This window comes from Callorhinus ursinus, unplaced genomic scaffold (genome assembly GCF_003265705.2).
Source record: "Callorhinus ursinus isolate GAN/ISIS: 27379988/994484 unplaced genomic scaffold, GSC_fseal_2.0 scaffold8, whole genome shotgun sequence".
NCBI lineage: Eukaryota > Metazoa > Chordata > Mammalia > Carnivora > Otariidae > Callorhinus > Callorhinus ursinus.
The window spans coordinates 58657016-58672184 of record NW_027397070.1 but is presented as its reverse complement, the minus strand read 5'-3'; the positions used below and the strand labels follow the sequence as shown (position 1 = coordinate 58672184).

The window sequence follows — 15169 nt, the reverse complement described above, 5'->3', positions numbered from 1 at the left end:
AAAATAAAAATAAAAATACAATGATTTTCAGGGCACCTGGATGGCTCAGTTGGTTAAATGTCTGACTCTTGATTTCAGCTCAGGTTATGATCTCAGGGTTGTGAGATGAGTCCTGTGTTGGCTCTGCGCTCAGCGGGGAGTCTGGTGGAGATTTTCTCTCCTCCTCCCTCTAATCCTCTGCCCTTGCTCTCTCTAAAATAAATAAATAAATCTTTTTAGGGGGCACCTGGATGGCTCAGTCGGTTAAGCATCTGCCTTTAGCTCAGGTCATGATCCTCAGGGTCCTGGGATTGAGCCCTCATCAGGCTCTCTACTCAGCAGGGAGCCTGCTTCTCCCTCTCCTCCCCATTCATGTTCTCTCTTGCTATCTCTGTCTCTCTCAAATAAAAAAATAAAAATCTAAAAAAAAAAAATACAGTGGTTTTCTAGTGGTAAAATGCATTCATTTAAGTTTTGCATTGAATTCCCATGATAGAGGTGTGAAGGAGGTATTACTAACACTTATTATTACCTTCTTTTACATTTGAGAAAATGGGATTGGTCTGATTGACCTTTCCACTTCCCAGTTAGCAAGTGACAGTTAGAAATTAAACCCAGGACTTCAGACTTTAAGCATCAGTTTCTTTGTTAAATGAGATTTTTCATACGTTGCAGCTCAAAAGAAAGAAGGAATTAGTACCTGTTTTCTATAAATGTGATAGATACTCTATCCTTACACGTAACATGTAATTCATTTTATAAACATAATTATAACTTCAGAAAATAATTCACAGTAAGACTCAGACTTGTTGCTATATTAAAGTGTTTGGATTTTAAAAAAATGTGATTTCTATGCAGCTTTTTGAGGATAGATTGTTTATACAGTATCTCTGGTATAACGCTAGAGGGGCAGTGTGGGGTAGTGCGATGGTTTCACCCATGAATGGGCACAGGAATTACTTGGGAGTTGAATAGCTCTGTGGAGCTCAAGAAACTCTCCAGGTAATTCTGGTAGAAGTGGTCCAGGGACAATCCTTAGACAAACACTGGCTTTAGTGTTTCATACATACACACAATATCTGTTTCATAAGATGGTTGTGGTGATTTAATATATGATATTGTTGTCATTCTTGGGACAGAACCTGGTACATAATAAATGTTCAGAATATTTCATTCGTATGTGATGGCTTCGGTAGCAAGTAAGAAGCAAGAGAATATTTGTTTTTTCAACAAAATTTGTTGAATTCCAGCGCTATTCTGGCTGTTTGGTTATAAAGGGGAAATGGACACGTTCCTCACTTTTGTTGAGTTTATTTGATTAATAGACTCATTTTAAAGGTATAGTACTTCCCTTGTAACAAAATTGTAAGATGAAATGAATATTAAAGGTATGTTTGTATAATTACTTTTTCCCTGTAAATTAAAAATCATTTTTTATTTGAATGAGGATCACAGATTAAAATTATAGCCTGAATATTACTATTTCTCATTTTATTGTTGCTCTAAAGCTATATTTTCCAATACAGTGCCATTAGATGCTTGCAGCTATTTAAGTCAATTAAAATTAAATAACATTAAATATTTAGTTCCTCAGCTATACTAACCACATTCCAGGTGCTCGATAGTCACAGGCAGCTGGTGGCTGCTGTATTGGAGACAGAATATTTCCATCATCATAGAAAGTTCTGTTCATCTGTGTTGCTCTAGGGTCCAGAACAAAGCAGGGAATTTTTCCAGTTGCCTTGATCTGTAAACTGATTTTGAAGTAAATATCAGCAGTGGCCCGAGGCTGTCATTTCAATGCTTAAGTGCATTAATAACCTTTCAGGTTGACCAAGCCCAGAGCTAGTATCGATTTCCCCAAACAGTTTCATTAACCAGCGAGTGAGATCTAAATGCTAATATCTGGACATTTTTTTAAACCTTCAACTGATAAACTTATCCTTTTGCTTTATGTAGAGCTTTTTGTGTATGTGTGAGAATTTACCTCCATAATGTTATGATTGCATTAAATTTGTATCTAATAAACTTTTGGGGGCAAAGAAGAGTTGCAGTTGTACCTATATTTCTAGAATTTACAATATTTACATGACATAATTTATGTATAGAAGCCAAATTCAAGAGTAGTGAAAAGTTGGATTAATACTGTCTAGTCAGTATTCTAGATAAAACCCCAATTATAGTTATGAAATATCAATTATACATTTAGTATTTTGATAATTTTAAAACTAAACGTTTGTTCAGTGTATGTTTTTTTGTTGTTAAAACTGTAAGATGGTGTAGCACCTGCTACATTCTGATGTCTAGACCATGAATGCATTTTCTGTGCAGAGTTCAAGGAGCAGTTTGCAAGAGTAGTTTACTTCACCTCTTTTTCCTGCATGTGAGTATCTAGATATACATAGAGAGAGAGAGAGAGAGAAAGAGGTCTTGCATCTTTTCTTCAGGCTTTGGTGGTATCCCTTTTTGAGAAGAGAAACAATAGGAGACTGCTGTCACTTGGTCCCAGGTCATGGATCAGAGCAATTAGAAGAAAAGAAATTCTCTTGTACATTTCTGCCTTCTTCAGTGATTTTCCCTCTTTCCAGATCACTTACTTCAGCCTCTGGTACCACAACAAGCAAAATCAGCGCCGGTGGGTAGATTTGGAAAAACCTCTCAAGAAGCAGCTGGATAAATATGCACTGGAACCGACCGTCTATTTTGGAGTGGTGTTTTATGTGCCTTCAGTTTCACAGCTGCAGCAGGAGATTACCAGGTGAGAAATAACACGTTCTTTGTTTTTAGGAAATAATCTGATGAGATGAAAAAGGGGACACTAAGGTTGAAGTCAGAAGATCAGACTAAACGTGGGCCTCCTGCGCACTTATGCAGCCACATTATTACATGGAGGTTGTGGTATGTGGTGTATCAGAGTGTTTTACTGCGTGTTGCATGAGTTATGGTTTCACTAGACACAAAGGAGCGATTAAAGGGGAAGATGATGTTTTCTCCGGGCTGTGAACTCTTCTTGTAGTGATGTCCTCTTCAAATTTTTTGTTGATTTATTTCTGATCTTTGTAACACTGAAATGAGAGAGGAGATTTTAAAAAGTCGCAGATTCTGTGTTCATTCCTCAGGGAAATGTGCAGAAGGGTTCTTCTGGTTCTCTGGCTCTAGGAGCTGTATATTCTGTAGATAGGTGGGAGGGTGAATGTGTCTAGGGTAGAAGAAGAGGCCACTAAGTGCACTTAGAAGGGACAAAGTCAGAAAGGGAAGATCAGATTAAGGAGTGGGATAGAGGAACTATATGTTTTTTTTTTTTCTTGAAGACAAAACACAAAACTAGGAATAAAATTTGGATCCAGGAGTCTGCCTTTCAAGTTCTCTCAAATCCACCATTACCTTATCTTTTGAACCCAATTTAACATTACTTTTCAGCCAAGCTGGACTACTCCCAGTGCCCTGAACATGCCGCACGCCTTTTCATCTTTGGGTCCTAGATCTTTCTTATTTATGTACTGAAATCCTGCTCTTCCTCTGAATTTTAGTTCAGAAGGCACCTCCTCCATGAAGTTTCTGTGATCCCTAGGCTGGAATGACCTTTGCCTTCTCCAGACTGCCCTATAGTTCGCTTGTACTTGTGTTAAGATGGAAGCTGTTATAGCCTTTCCTTATAGTTGTTTGTGTACAGATCCTATCTTTTTCTTGGATTTTAAACCTCTGTTTTCCTTAGCTTTACCTTTCACACAATATCTAACACAGTGCCCTGTAGATAGTAAGAACCTGGTACTGCCCTGTGTTTGTGTAATATTCTTTTTGAGTACTGAGTTGGCCAGTTAATTATCAGAAGAAGATCGAAAACCAAAGAAGCAAGAATCAGGTAGTAGGGATAAATATACCCTGACTATAAAACTGATCTGAGATGAAAAATACTGAAGAGAGAAGTAGAACCCGGGAGGAAAAATAGTAACTGATCACTGACTCATTTATTTAAACATTCATTGAAGATATAACAGGATGATGTAAGAACATTTGTTACTGTGGGAGATGAATATTCAAGTGAATAGGCTTTAACCCTACCCTGGAGGAGTTACTCAGAGTCTGGTGGAACTGACAGCCCATGTAAATAAACAATTACAGTATATTATGATGATAAATGCTTTCATTAAAACACTAGATTCCTAGGAGTGGGGTGCGGGGAATAAGAACAGGGAAGAAAAAGAAGTTGACTTCGCTTGACTTTAGGAGTTTTCTAGTTAGAGTGGGTAGCTTGTGCAGAGTAGGGGAGAGAATGAAAGTCACTGATGTTTTCTGGAAATTTCAGATATTACCTGGAGAGGAGAGAGGAGATTTGAAAAATAGGAATGTCCTAGTCATAGTCGTGGTACAACAGGGAAAGACATTTTCGAATTTTAACAGAATGGAAAGATGACATTTGTATTTTACCAACTTCACCCATCATGGAAGGCAGCTTAGAGGTGGCAAGACTATATACATACTTAGGAGAGCAGTTAGGAATGTATATGCCACAACCTAGACATTAATCGAGAATGTGGACCTGAACAAAGGCATTAGCTGTAGGAAGGAGAGGGAGACAGGCCTGGTAGTTGCAGTCAGTAGGAGTGCACATCGATGAGGTGTAAGAGAACCTGTTAGAGAAGTTGTACCAGTGAGGATTAAGTTTGGCTAGTATAACCAAAAACCCTAAATATCTTTCATTTCTTAAAGGAAGCCCAGAGGTCAGCCATGCTCCACAAAGTCTTCAGGGACCCATGCTCTTTCTTACTGTTCCACCCTCCTCAGCATGTTCTTTCCTTGTGTTAGGGAATCTCATTGTCAAAGAATTCTGGAGGTCTCGCTATTATATTCGTATTCCAGGCAGCAAAAGGGTAAAATGGGTTCTACTCTCAGCAAGGTCACCTTCCTTTACGAGGCCTTTCTCAGTTCCTCAGTCACACTAGCCACATTTTAAGTACTCAGTAGCCGCATGTGGCTAATGGCTAACATATTGGACAGGACAGATAGACATCACTTTTATCACTGCAGAAAGTTCTGTTAGACAACACTGCTCTAAACCTAACAGTTCACAGGAAGAATTGCAGACTAGATGAACATGTTAAATGACCCTACAAGAGTGCAATCAGACAAATCCAGAATGTGAGGACTTCTGCATGACCCATCACACCATTTTGAATACAAGTAACATGAAAATAAAGAGGAGGAGTTTTTCTTTTTGAAATTAAGAGAGAAATGTCAATCGAATGTACTCTGTGGAACTTGTTTAGACCCTGATTTTTTTTTTTTTTAACTGTAAAAATACATTTTTGAGGGGCTCCTGGCTGGCTTAGCCGGTAGAGCATGTGACTCTTGTTCTTGGGGTTGTAAGTTCAAGCCCCATGTTGGTTGTAGAGATTACTTAAAAATAAAATCTTTAAAAAAAAATACATTTTGAAGCAATCACAACAGTTGCACATGGACAAGGTATTGGGTAGCATTAGGGCATTATTGCTCATTTTGTTGGGTATGTTAAAAATGTGTGTGTGTTCTTTTAAAGCTTACGTTTTAGGGATATATACTAAAATATTTGTAGGTGCTGTACTATGATATCTGGGATTTGATGTAAAGCCCTTGGGTGGGGAAGGAGAGAGGGTGGAAGAAACAGCGTGGATCAAGTTGATGTTTGAGGCTGCATGATAAGGATGTGTGGGTTCACTAGACTTGTTCTCTATGTTTCAAAAGTTCCATAATAAAACTTAAAAATGCCAATACCTCCACATTAGCCTTCTAATACTAGCCTAAGAAAAACAAGTGAAGGAAAGAGACTGTATCTCTTTATATATTATTTGAAATTTCTCTTGGGCAAAATGGGACAACCTAATTTATTACAATTACTTAATGTAATATTTCTTGTGTAAAAATATTTTATATTAGAAAGTTGATAAGTTGGTAAGATTTAGATAAAACTTACCCATTTAGTTGTAATCAGCATTTGGCTTTGGGCGAATTTATGGAATGTTTGTTTAGAATTAAGATGTGTGGGGTGCCTGGGTGGCTCAGTTGGTTGGGCGACTGCCTTCGGCTCATGTCATGATCCTGGAGTCCTAGGATCGAGTCCCACATCAGACTCCCTGCTCGGCAGGGAGTCTGCTTCTCCCTCTGACCCTCTTCCCTCTCATGCTCTCTATCTCTCATTCTCTCTCTCTTAAATAAATAAATAAAATCTTTAGAAAAAAAAATAGAATTAAGATGTGCAGTTTCTTGAATTCAGAACTGTAAGGAATAAAAGTTTGCATGTTACATTTTATTGCTGTGTTGTTTTTTAATTATTCTTTTTGTAATAAACATTGAAAAAACATATTTGTAAACCATCCTTAGCCTCACCAACACATTATAATTTAGCAAAAAGTGTTAAAAAAAAACTGATAATACCTTTGAAGTAAAATTTCTTGGTCCTTTCCTTTTAAGTAAATACGTACATATATATATACACGTATGGATACACACATACATGTATATAAACATATACACATACATATGCATGTGTATATATATACACACCCTGCTTGCTTCCACTAAAGGACTTTAGGGGCAATACAATGAAAGATAATAAGAGCAACTACTTCCCTTTCTTACTCTAGGTCAGGCACTGTTCCAAGCACTTTATACTTAATCATTCATTTAATCCTCACAACAAATCCTACAAAGTAGGTATTACTGTCCAGTTTGTAGTTGAGGAAGCCAAGACACGGAAAGACCGAAAGGCTAACTATCTTGCCCAAGGTCACACTGCCAGTATGTAGTGGAGCTGGGATTTAAACTCAAGCAGGCTGACTCCTGAGTCCTTGCTGTCAACCATTGTATTCATATGGACTCTAGGATAAAAAAACTAGAGATAGGATAAAAATACTAGAAAAGTCCTTAACTGGAGATCTGTGACAGTTACACATATGTACTTTGCAGTCATTCTGACCTGGATTCACACTCCAGCTCAGCCTCCCTTTGTGGATTTGAGCATATTACTTCATGTCTGAGTTTCAGTGCCTCATCAGTTCAGGTCGCTGCTATTATATGGTGGACCAGTGGTTAAGAGGGTAACGAGAGGGGAAACACTGTGCCTGTGCCTGGATTCTAGCTCTGAGCTTCATGGCACTCAAGGCAAAAGAAGGAATATTCTGAGTCCCATCATCCATTATCTGATAAAAAGCATATCAGTTTGCAAACATGACAGATTTTCTTGGTGTATCATTTAAAAGGAAATTTTCAGGTGGGATTTATGTAAAAGACATTGAACAGGAATGAACAATTTAGAGCAACTATGGAGGAATCAACTCTTACAATAAAAAATTGTAATGCAAAGCAAAAAAACAAAACAAAACCACATTTCTGTGGAAGACTAAGTTAATTTGGTCCAGTATGTTGCTTTCCAGTGATTTGGTTTAAGGAAAGAACCTAGAATATATTTCCAGTGGTGTATGTGGATGGTGTGTTCAAGAGATAGACTTCTCTCAATACAACCTTCTTTAAATAGGCTTCTGAAAGGAGCTGCCTCGTAGAAGGTGTGAAGTTTTCTTCTTTGACTAGATCCCAGAGCTACCAGCGTCCTGCTTCTCATCTGAGGGAAATCTATGGGTTCCGCTACTAGCAGGCAGAAGGGCATCAGCTGGATCTAAGTTCTCATCTGAATGGATGGTGTTTTGGTCAGGTTTTTGGGTAATGAAGAATGGAGACCTCAGAGCTAGCTAAAATAAAAGAGGATGATGTTAGGAAACCTATGAAATGATGAAAGGGATGGGCTCCAAGGGGAATTCAAATACAAATGGTGACTAGGTTGTACTTCACAGATGCCAAACCTGGGAGAGAACCTGGATTCAAGATGGCTCTATCGACAATACAGGCAGAGAGGTGGTGGATCTTCATCCAACATTGTATCCCCAGCATCTAGCGCAATGCTTGATGCATAGCAGGCCCTAGTAATTATAGGTTAAATGAATAAATAAAAGGAAGGCAGCATTAAGTCACTGTAGAGCTTTGTCAGAATGGAGTAGATACAGATGAAACACTGCTGACTGCTTAATATGTTCCATCTTGTGAAGGGGTGATCGTACCCCTCTTTTACTGGTGATCATTTAAAGCCACAGATTATGATTTGCCCAAGTTCATTCAACATGCTACATTGGGGAGCTGGAATTTAACCAGATCTGCTTGACAAAAGCTTGTGCTGGTAACTCGTGCCCTAGATGTTGAAAGTGTAAACAGAAGTAAACCCACATTACAAGAATATTAAGAAAGCATCATAGCAGCTCTTCTTTTGGAGAGTTCATCAAAAAATATTTTAATATAAGCCTGGTTTGAAATATCAGGAAGCGTTTTCTCTTGGCTTTACTTTCTAGGGCTAGGGAACCTCCATCAGAACAAGTAATTTCTACCAAAGTCTTGTATTACCGGGTTACTAGTCAGAGTTTTTAAAGTAAAGATTAGCCATGGATTCTCTGTTTCTCCAACTGAAGAGAACAAAATGTAGGAACTGTCTTACAGGGCACTAGAAAGGTGACCAGTTGCAGTTGTCTTCTAGGTGGTTGTAGCTTTGAAATAACTACAGTTAAGGATAAGGGACTCAACAAATTGATTACATTGTGTGTGTGTGTGTGTGTGTGTGCGCGCGCGCGCGCGCCCACGCGCGTGCCCATGTATGTGTGTGTAGGCATAGATATGGTCAAGGGCATTCTTGTCATTTTTTGAAGCCATCTGGGGTTAAGGTTTTCTTTGACTAGTTTATGCTCCTCTACTGAATTACTGTAAAATGCATTGTGTCTCCACTGGAGGTAATATTAATATTGACTTTTTAAAATTGACATTTTTTTGTAGGTATCAGTATTATCTGCAGCTGAAGAAAGATATCTTGGAAGGAAACATTCCTTGTACATTAGAACAAGCAATTCAGCTAGCAGGCTTAGCTGTTCAAGGTAAATAATGGTAATTGATAATGTAATACATATATGAGATTAAGATGTGTGTTATAACAAGGGTGCCTGGCTGCCTCAGTCGGTGGAGCATGCGACTCTTGATCTCAGATCTCTTGAGCCCCATGTTGTGTGTGGACATAACTTAAAAAAATAAAGATCTTAAAAAAAAAAGTGTTTTGGGGCACCAGCGTGACTCAGTCCTTTTAAGTGTCTGCCTTCAGCTCAGGTCATGATCCTGGAGTTCTGGGAGATTGAGCCCCTCATCTGGCTCCCTGCTCAGTGGAGACTCTGCTTCTCCCTCTCCCTCTGCCCCACCCCACCCCACCACTCATGTACTCTCACACTCTTCTTTCCCCCTTACTCTCTTTCTCTCTCAAATGGATAAATAAAATCTTAAAAAAAAAAAATGTGTGTTATAACAAAAACAGCAAGGGACTCTTCAAGTTACTGTTTCTATAATAGTGTTTATGTGTTAGCGAAATTAGTTTTCTTGTAGGAAAAAATGAATTTGGATTACTTCTGTGAAATAAGAGACTTCAAAAGGTTAAGCATGTTAGCGTATGTCAATAGAGCAAACAGACCAAAATTAGAGAAAACACACACACACACACACACACACACACACACAGCATTTGATAATATGTATTCCTCTAGTTCAGGGATGATCTATAGCTAACTAATATTTTAGGAAGAAAGATCAAACAATGAGGTTGATAAAGTTATCTTTACTTATACTATTTTTTCCTTTAATGATTTACTTATTTATTTTTGCGGAGAGAGGGGTGGGGAGGGACAGAGGGAGAGAATCCTTAAGCACACTCCCTGCTGAGTGTGGAGCCTGATGCAGGGCTCGATCCCAGGGCCCCAAGATCATCACCTGACCTGAAATCAAGAGTTGGGCACTTAACTGACTGAGCCACACAGGTGCCCTTCTGTTCACTTATACTCTAAGCGTACACCATTTATTTGGTTTCTTATGCACTTGTCCTGGATTATAGAGCATTGTCAATCATAATAGGTAAAGTTTTGCATTTTACAAGTAATTTTGAATTACTTGGTTCTGTTATTTTTCATGTCTAGTCAATATGTATTTACATGTATGTATATACTTTGGGATGACTTCTGATGGGGCATTATTTCAAATGATAACTGGCATTTAATCTTGGAAATTGAAACTTAATCAGAAGAATCATTGGCTTTAAGAGCTTTTCATAAGGTCTTTGCTGAGCTATCATTTTTTTTTTTTAAACAACGAAAAATCTCTAAACAAATACATCTTGCTGTAACATCTTCAAGTGATCTGATTCCATTCCCTAGAGGTGATCACTGCTATGAACAGTTTGGTTTCTTCCTGACATCTTCCTGTGCATAAGTAAGAACATGTGATTATAGAGTATGTTTTGTTTCATTGTTAATTATTAGAAATGAGATCATAATACATATAGTTTGTAACTTATTTTTTCACTTTATTAGTAGGCATTTTTCCAAGTCAAGACACATGAATCTACCTAATTAATATTTTTAAAAAGACTTTTTAAAATACACACTTTAGGGCGCCTGGGTGGCTCAGATGGTTAAGCGTCTGCCTTCGGCTCAGGTCATGATCCCAGACTGCTGGGATCGAGTCCCGCATCGGGCTCCCTGCTCCTTGGGAGCCTGCTTCTCCCTCTGCCTCTCTCTCTCTCTCTATCATGAATAAATAAATAAAATCTTTAAAAAAAAAAAATAAAATACACACTTTATAGCTGTAAGGCACATTTGACTTCTAAATCATAAGCATACCGTCTATATACTGCATATTGAATTTAGTTGTGCATGTTTTCCTGTGCAAATTAAATATAATTGACATGAATATTTGTCATTTTGTATAGCTGATTTTGGTGACTTTGATCAGTATGAGTCCCAGGACTTTCTTCAGAAATTTGCCTTGTTTCCTGTGGTAAGAACTTCTTTTGACATTGGGCTTTTTATAAATAGTTTATTTCCATAACCTTAATATCGCCTGCAATGAAGTCCATATGGTAGACTTACTAGGCTGGAAGAGTTAAAAAATCATTTGCCTCTTAGAAACAACTCAAGTGTAAATGCTTCCCTCCTTGTAGTCTCACTGGTCTTTGTAACCCACAGAAAAGGAAGGGTGTGCAGTCCCTGGGCTGCAGCCAGAGAGGTTTGTTTTGTGTTTGGGTCTGAGAGAGGGATTCACTTCCAACTTCTGAGCAACCACACAGAGGTTTTGCTTTTACCTGAAGGCTCAAAACCTTACAGTTATGTGGGAATGAGTTCGGCTTCTCAGTAGCAGTGTAAAAAGTAGAGGGCAAAAGGACAGTGCTGTCTGCTTTTTAAAGTCACTATGGGTGTGACTGACAGGAAAACCGCATTGGAACAACGAAGGGAGCGGGGTACAATGCTCTTCTGGGTGTACACCGCCAGCCAGGCAGTGCCCGACATGTGCTGGGCTCGGAACTGGCTGATGGGCGTTACCGACCTGACATAACTCAGCTGGAACTTTCTCTGGGATGAACTGAGAAGGCAGGGCAGGTGTTTTGGGTCCTGAGCAGAAGCTACTTCATTCCTTAGCAAGATCATGATCACATACTTAAGCAAATCTTCCACATACCGATACTAGTCCGAATTTTGCCCGAGAGTGGTAAGAGCCACTAACAGTCAGTAGCTTGTTGCCATACTTACTGCAGTGTGTTTTCTTCAGGGGTGGTTACAAGATGAAAAAGTATTGGAAGAAGCAACCCAGAAAGTGGCCTTACTGCATCAGAAATACAGGTAACACTAAGAAATAAGAAATGGCGAGAGTACGGAAGCGAAGCTGGTTTGACCGTGAACTGTGTATTGACACAGCGACACTTGGCACTTTACCGCTGCCGTAGCTGGGACTGTGACTGTGGGTCGCCAGCAGCGTGGCACACTCATGGTGCTCTAGGGGCTGCCCCGGGCGCTTCCCCTATCAGCTCACTTAGTAGCCATGTTTACCAATGAGGAAGCAGAGAAAAGTGAAAGCCGCCGGTTGGGGAAGGGCGCCACTTCTTCACTCCTCCGTTAAAGGTTTTGGTGGTAACGTGTGTAGTCCGTGTGGGTTAATGCAAGAGCAGGGAGACTTGTTTTCTTTGACCGTGCAGCACATATAGCACCCCTCCCCCCCCGCCTTGGTACACCTTTGGATGATGCATCTCAGTCTTCTGGGGGAATCTGTGCCAAGAGCCCCACGTGGTGCTTATTGCCCTGACCCCTGCATCTGGGTCGGTGATGACTTTCTTTGGTAGTGCATCTGTTGTGCCTTCTGTAAGAAAAATCCTCCCCCAGAGAATGCTGGGTCTTCCTCTAAAACAAGTACCACAGGGTTCCAAGTACTTTCGATGTCATTACGTTCTTATAACCACTCTTTAAGATAAATGATATTCTCTTCTTACAGATTGGAAAAACCAAGCTCAAAAGGACTAAATCACTTGCCCATAGTTACCTGTGGCAGAGCTGGGATTTGAGCCCAGGTCTATCTGATTATATCCTTAAATAAATAAAATCTTAAAAAAAAATAAAAAGATAGTTCAGTACTACTATTCTGTATGAGGCTGGATGCTGTGGCACGAAGATAAATAGAACACTTCCCTGCCATCAAAGAATGTATTCCCTGCTTTGAAGTCTAAAGAGCAGGCAGGATGACCCATTGGGATAGTAATTATAAACTAACAATGTGAGATGAGTGCAGTGGGGGAGGTGTGCATAGAATGTGGTGGGTCTGCACAGAGCAGGGGCATCTGACTTACACTCAGAGCAATCACAGGACAACATAGGCCGACTCTTTGAGGATGTTAGGGATTGATCAGGTGCACGGGTGAATGACAGATGTGCCAGGAAGAGGGATGAGCATGCACAGAGGCCCAGAGGCATGAGGGAACATCATGGCTTGGTTGCAGTGTGGGCTGCCTTGTGGCTTTGGGGGAGCAGCAGAGGATGAGGCCAGGGAGGCGAGTCTCCATGCAGTTGAGCACCTTCTTTACCCGCACGGCCTTCCTACCCATCCTCGTAATTTACAGTCTTTTAACCCTTATTTCCTGCACCGGTCATTTGACATTTAGCACACAATGCTTAGTAATGCCTGATATTTTAGATAATGAGCAATTACTGAATGGCTTAGAAAGAATTCCAGCTTTCAGTGAAGATTTTTTAGGGATTTTTATTCTCCGTGTCCCTCTTGCCTGCCTGAAGTTCAGGGAGAGGATCCTTATGACTAACCCTCAGGGTTTAGCACAGTGCTGTGCACGTAGCTGGTTTTCAGTCTATGTTGATGGGTTGGTATAACGAATTTCAGATGCTTCAGAACTTGAAATATTTGTAAATGTCTAATGCCAAATTGATATGTAGCTTTTTAGAATAGCCTTTTGTTCTTTTTTTCCCTTTCTGGTTTGGTGATCAATCTCCCATTTCTTGGGTTGCAGAAGGCTCACCGCTCCTGATGCGGAAATGCTGTACATGCAGGAGGTAGAGAGAATGGATGGCTACGGAGAAGAGAGCTACCCTGCAAAGGTGAGCATGGCGCAGAGCCGGGGTTCTCCAGATTAATGTCAGGAGCTCTGAGAGGACAGTGGGGAGGCCCAGGGACACCCTGCTGTGACGAGGCGGGAGATGTGCGGAAGTCTGGAAACTTGAAAGCGGAGATCCTGTGACCAAAATTTCACAGTAAAACATTCCTGTTTTGCAGTTTGTTCTGTGAAATGCTCTTGAAGTCTAGTTCCTTAAGGAGCCCAACGCTTCCTATTTTCATAGCTATTAACAAGGTGATTCCTTGATACTGTTCAGACTTTGCCCTCCGGTGTAGATCTTCTGAGCATCTTTTGTCTGGGAACCCAGCCCAGGGAGCTGGGTGTGGTTGTCACACCTCTCAGGCACCTGCTGCCAGACTGCTGCTCTCTGTGCTTTCTCCTTCCAGGATAGCCAAGGCAGTGACATATCCATTGGAGCATGTCTTGAAGGGATCTTTGTGAAACACAAGAATGGAAGGCCTCCTGTGATATTTAGGTACTTTTCTTACATCCTCCTGTGCACTTCCGGTGGCTCCTCCCGGTGACAGTTTTTAGTACCTATACTAGTAATATGGCCCACAAATCTCTCCCAGGGTCTCAGTAGGAAATGGAAGGATGCCCTTCCTAGAATAAAATAACTTATCCCCGACTACAGTGGTTCTTTCATGAGCCCCTTTCTTTAAAACCAAATGTGTGGGAAACAATGCTTGCAATGATGGCCTGCTTAGGAAATGCTTAAAAGTGTGTGAACCTTTTCTTGCCATATGGAGGCCATTCTTTGTTTTGATGTGAGTTTTTAATTTCAGCTCTACCTTCTAGGACTTTCTCTTTGTTGAAAATCTGGGCCTTTCTCTGACTCTAGTTATGTACCAAAATTCCTAAAATCCCAGCGTCTAAGCAAATTTCTTTTTCTCTTTTCTTTTTTCTCCTCTCTTCTCTTCTTTTCTTTTCCTTTCTTTCTTTTTGGTTAAGTGAAGTTCAGATACTTTTGTATAATGTTCATTTTTTTTTCCTGATTGTAAAACTGTGATACTAGTCATTTGTGGAAATCTTAGAATGTATGTAGTGAGAAAGACAAAAAGGGAGGATCTATAGCAATATGCTAATAGTGGCCGACCCCAAACAATGAAATTTCAGGTGGTTTAAATTTCTGGGTTCCAAATTATATCTTAAAGATAGCAAATTGGACGATGTTGCTCAATCCCCGCCTTTTCATTCCTTAAAGTCCATACCCTAGAAAATCCAAAGTGTCATTTCATAGAAATATTTCCAATTTTACTCCAAGAGTCTATTTACTTTGATTCTATTCTTGATGAAAAATTAAAAGTTTATATTGTTTTTTTAGAGTAGTAAAACGTTATACCATTTTTGGTTCTGGGTTCCTTTGTATTTATCATGTGCTTGTGCTGAGTGCTCTCTGTATGTTTTCTCGTATGATCTTCACAACTCTGAGCAGAGGCTACGACCACCCTTTTCCACATGGGATCACTGAGACTTGGAAAATTAAGTGATTTGCTTCAGGTCACCAGTTACTAACTGGCATAACCAAGAACTCCAATTAAAGCTTTTAACCACTGTGTTAAATAGCTTCTTTTATGAAAAGGAATTTACTTCCCCACTCCTCAGGCCCTCTAAAAACCATCCTATTTCTTCTTGAGAACTGGTTTTTCCTTTGAAGATTTTTTTTTTTCTAAGCTGACATTTCTTCATTTC

General features: G+C 39.8%; 1 protein-coding gene across 4 annotated transcripts in view; it reads left to right on the top strand.

The window, feature by feature from the left end:
- The window catches only part of PTPN21 (protein tyrosine phosphatase non-receptor type 21), a 71793-nt gene that overhangs the window by 27001 nt on the left and 29623 nt on the right, over positions 1-15169 (top strand). For all 4 annotated transcript variants that reach the window (XM_073895703.1, XM_073895705.1, XM_073895706.1 and 1 more), the window contains exons 3-8: positions 2568-2737; positions 8827-8924; positions 10796-10863; positions 11632-11702; positions 13373-13460; positions 13864-13952. In XM_073895703.1, the coding sequence (XP_073751804.1) occupies positions 2568-2737; positions 8827-8924; positions 10796-10863; positions 11632-11702; positions 13373-13460; positions 13864-13952 (584 nt within the window). The remainder of the gene's footprint in view (positions 1-2567; positions 2738-8826; positions 8925-10795; positions 10864-11631; positions 11703-13372; positions 13461-13863; positions 13953-15169) is intronic.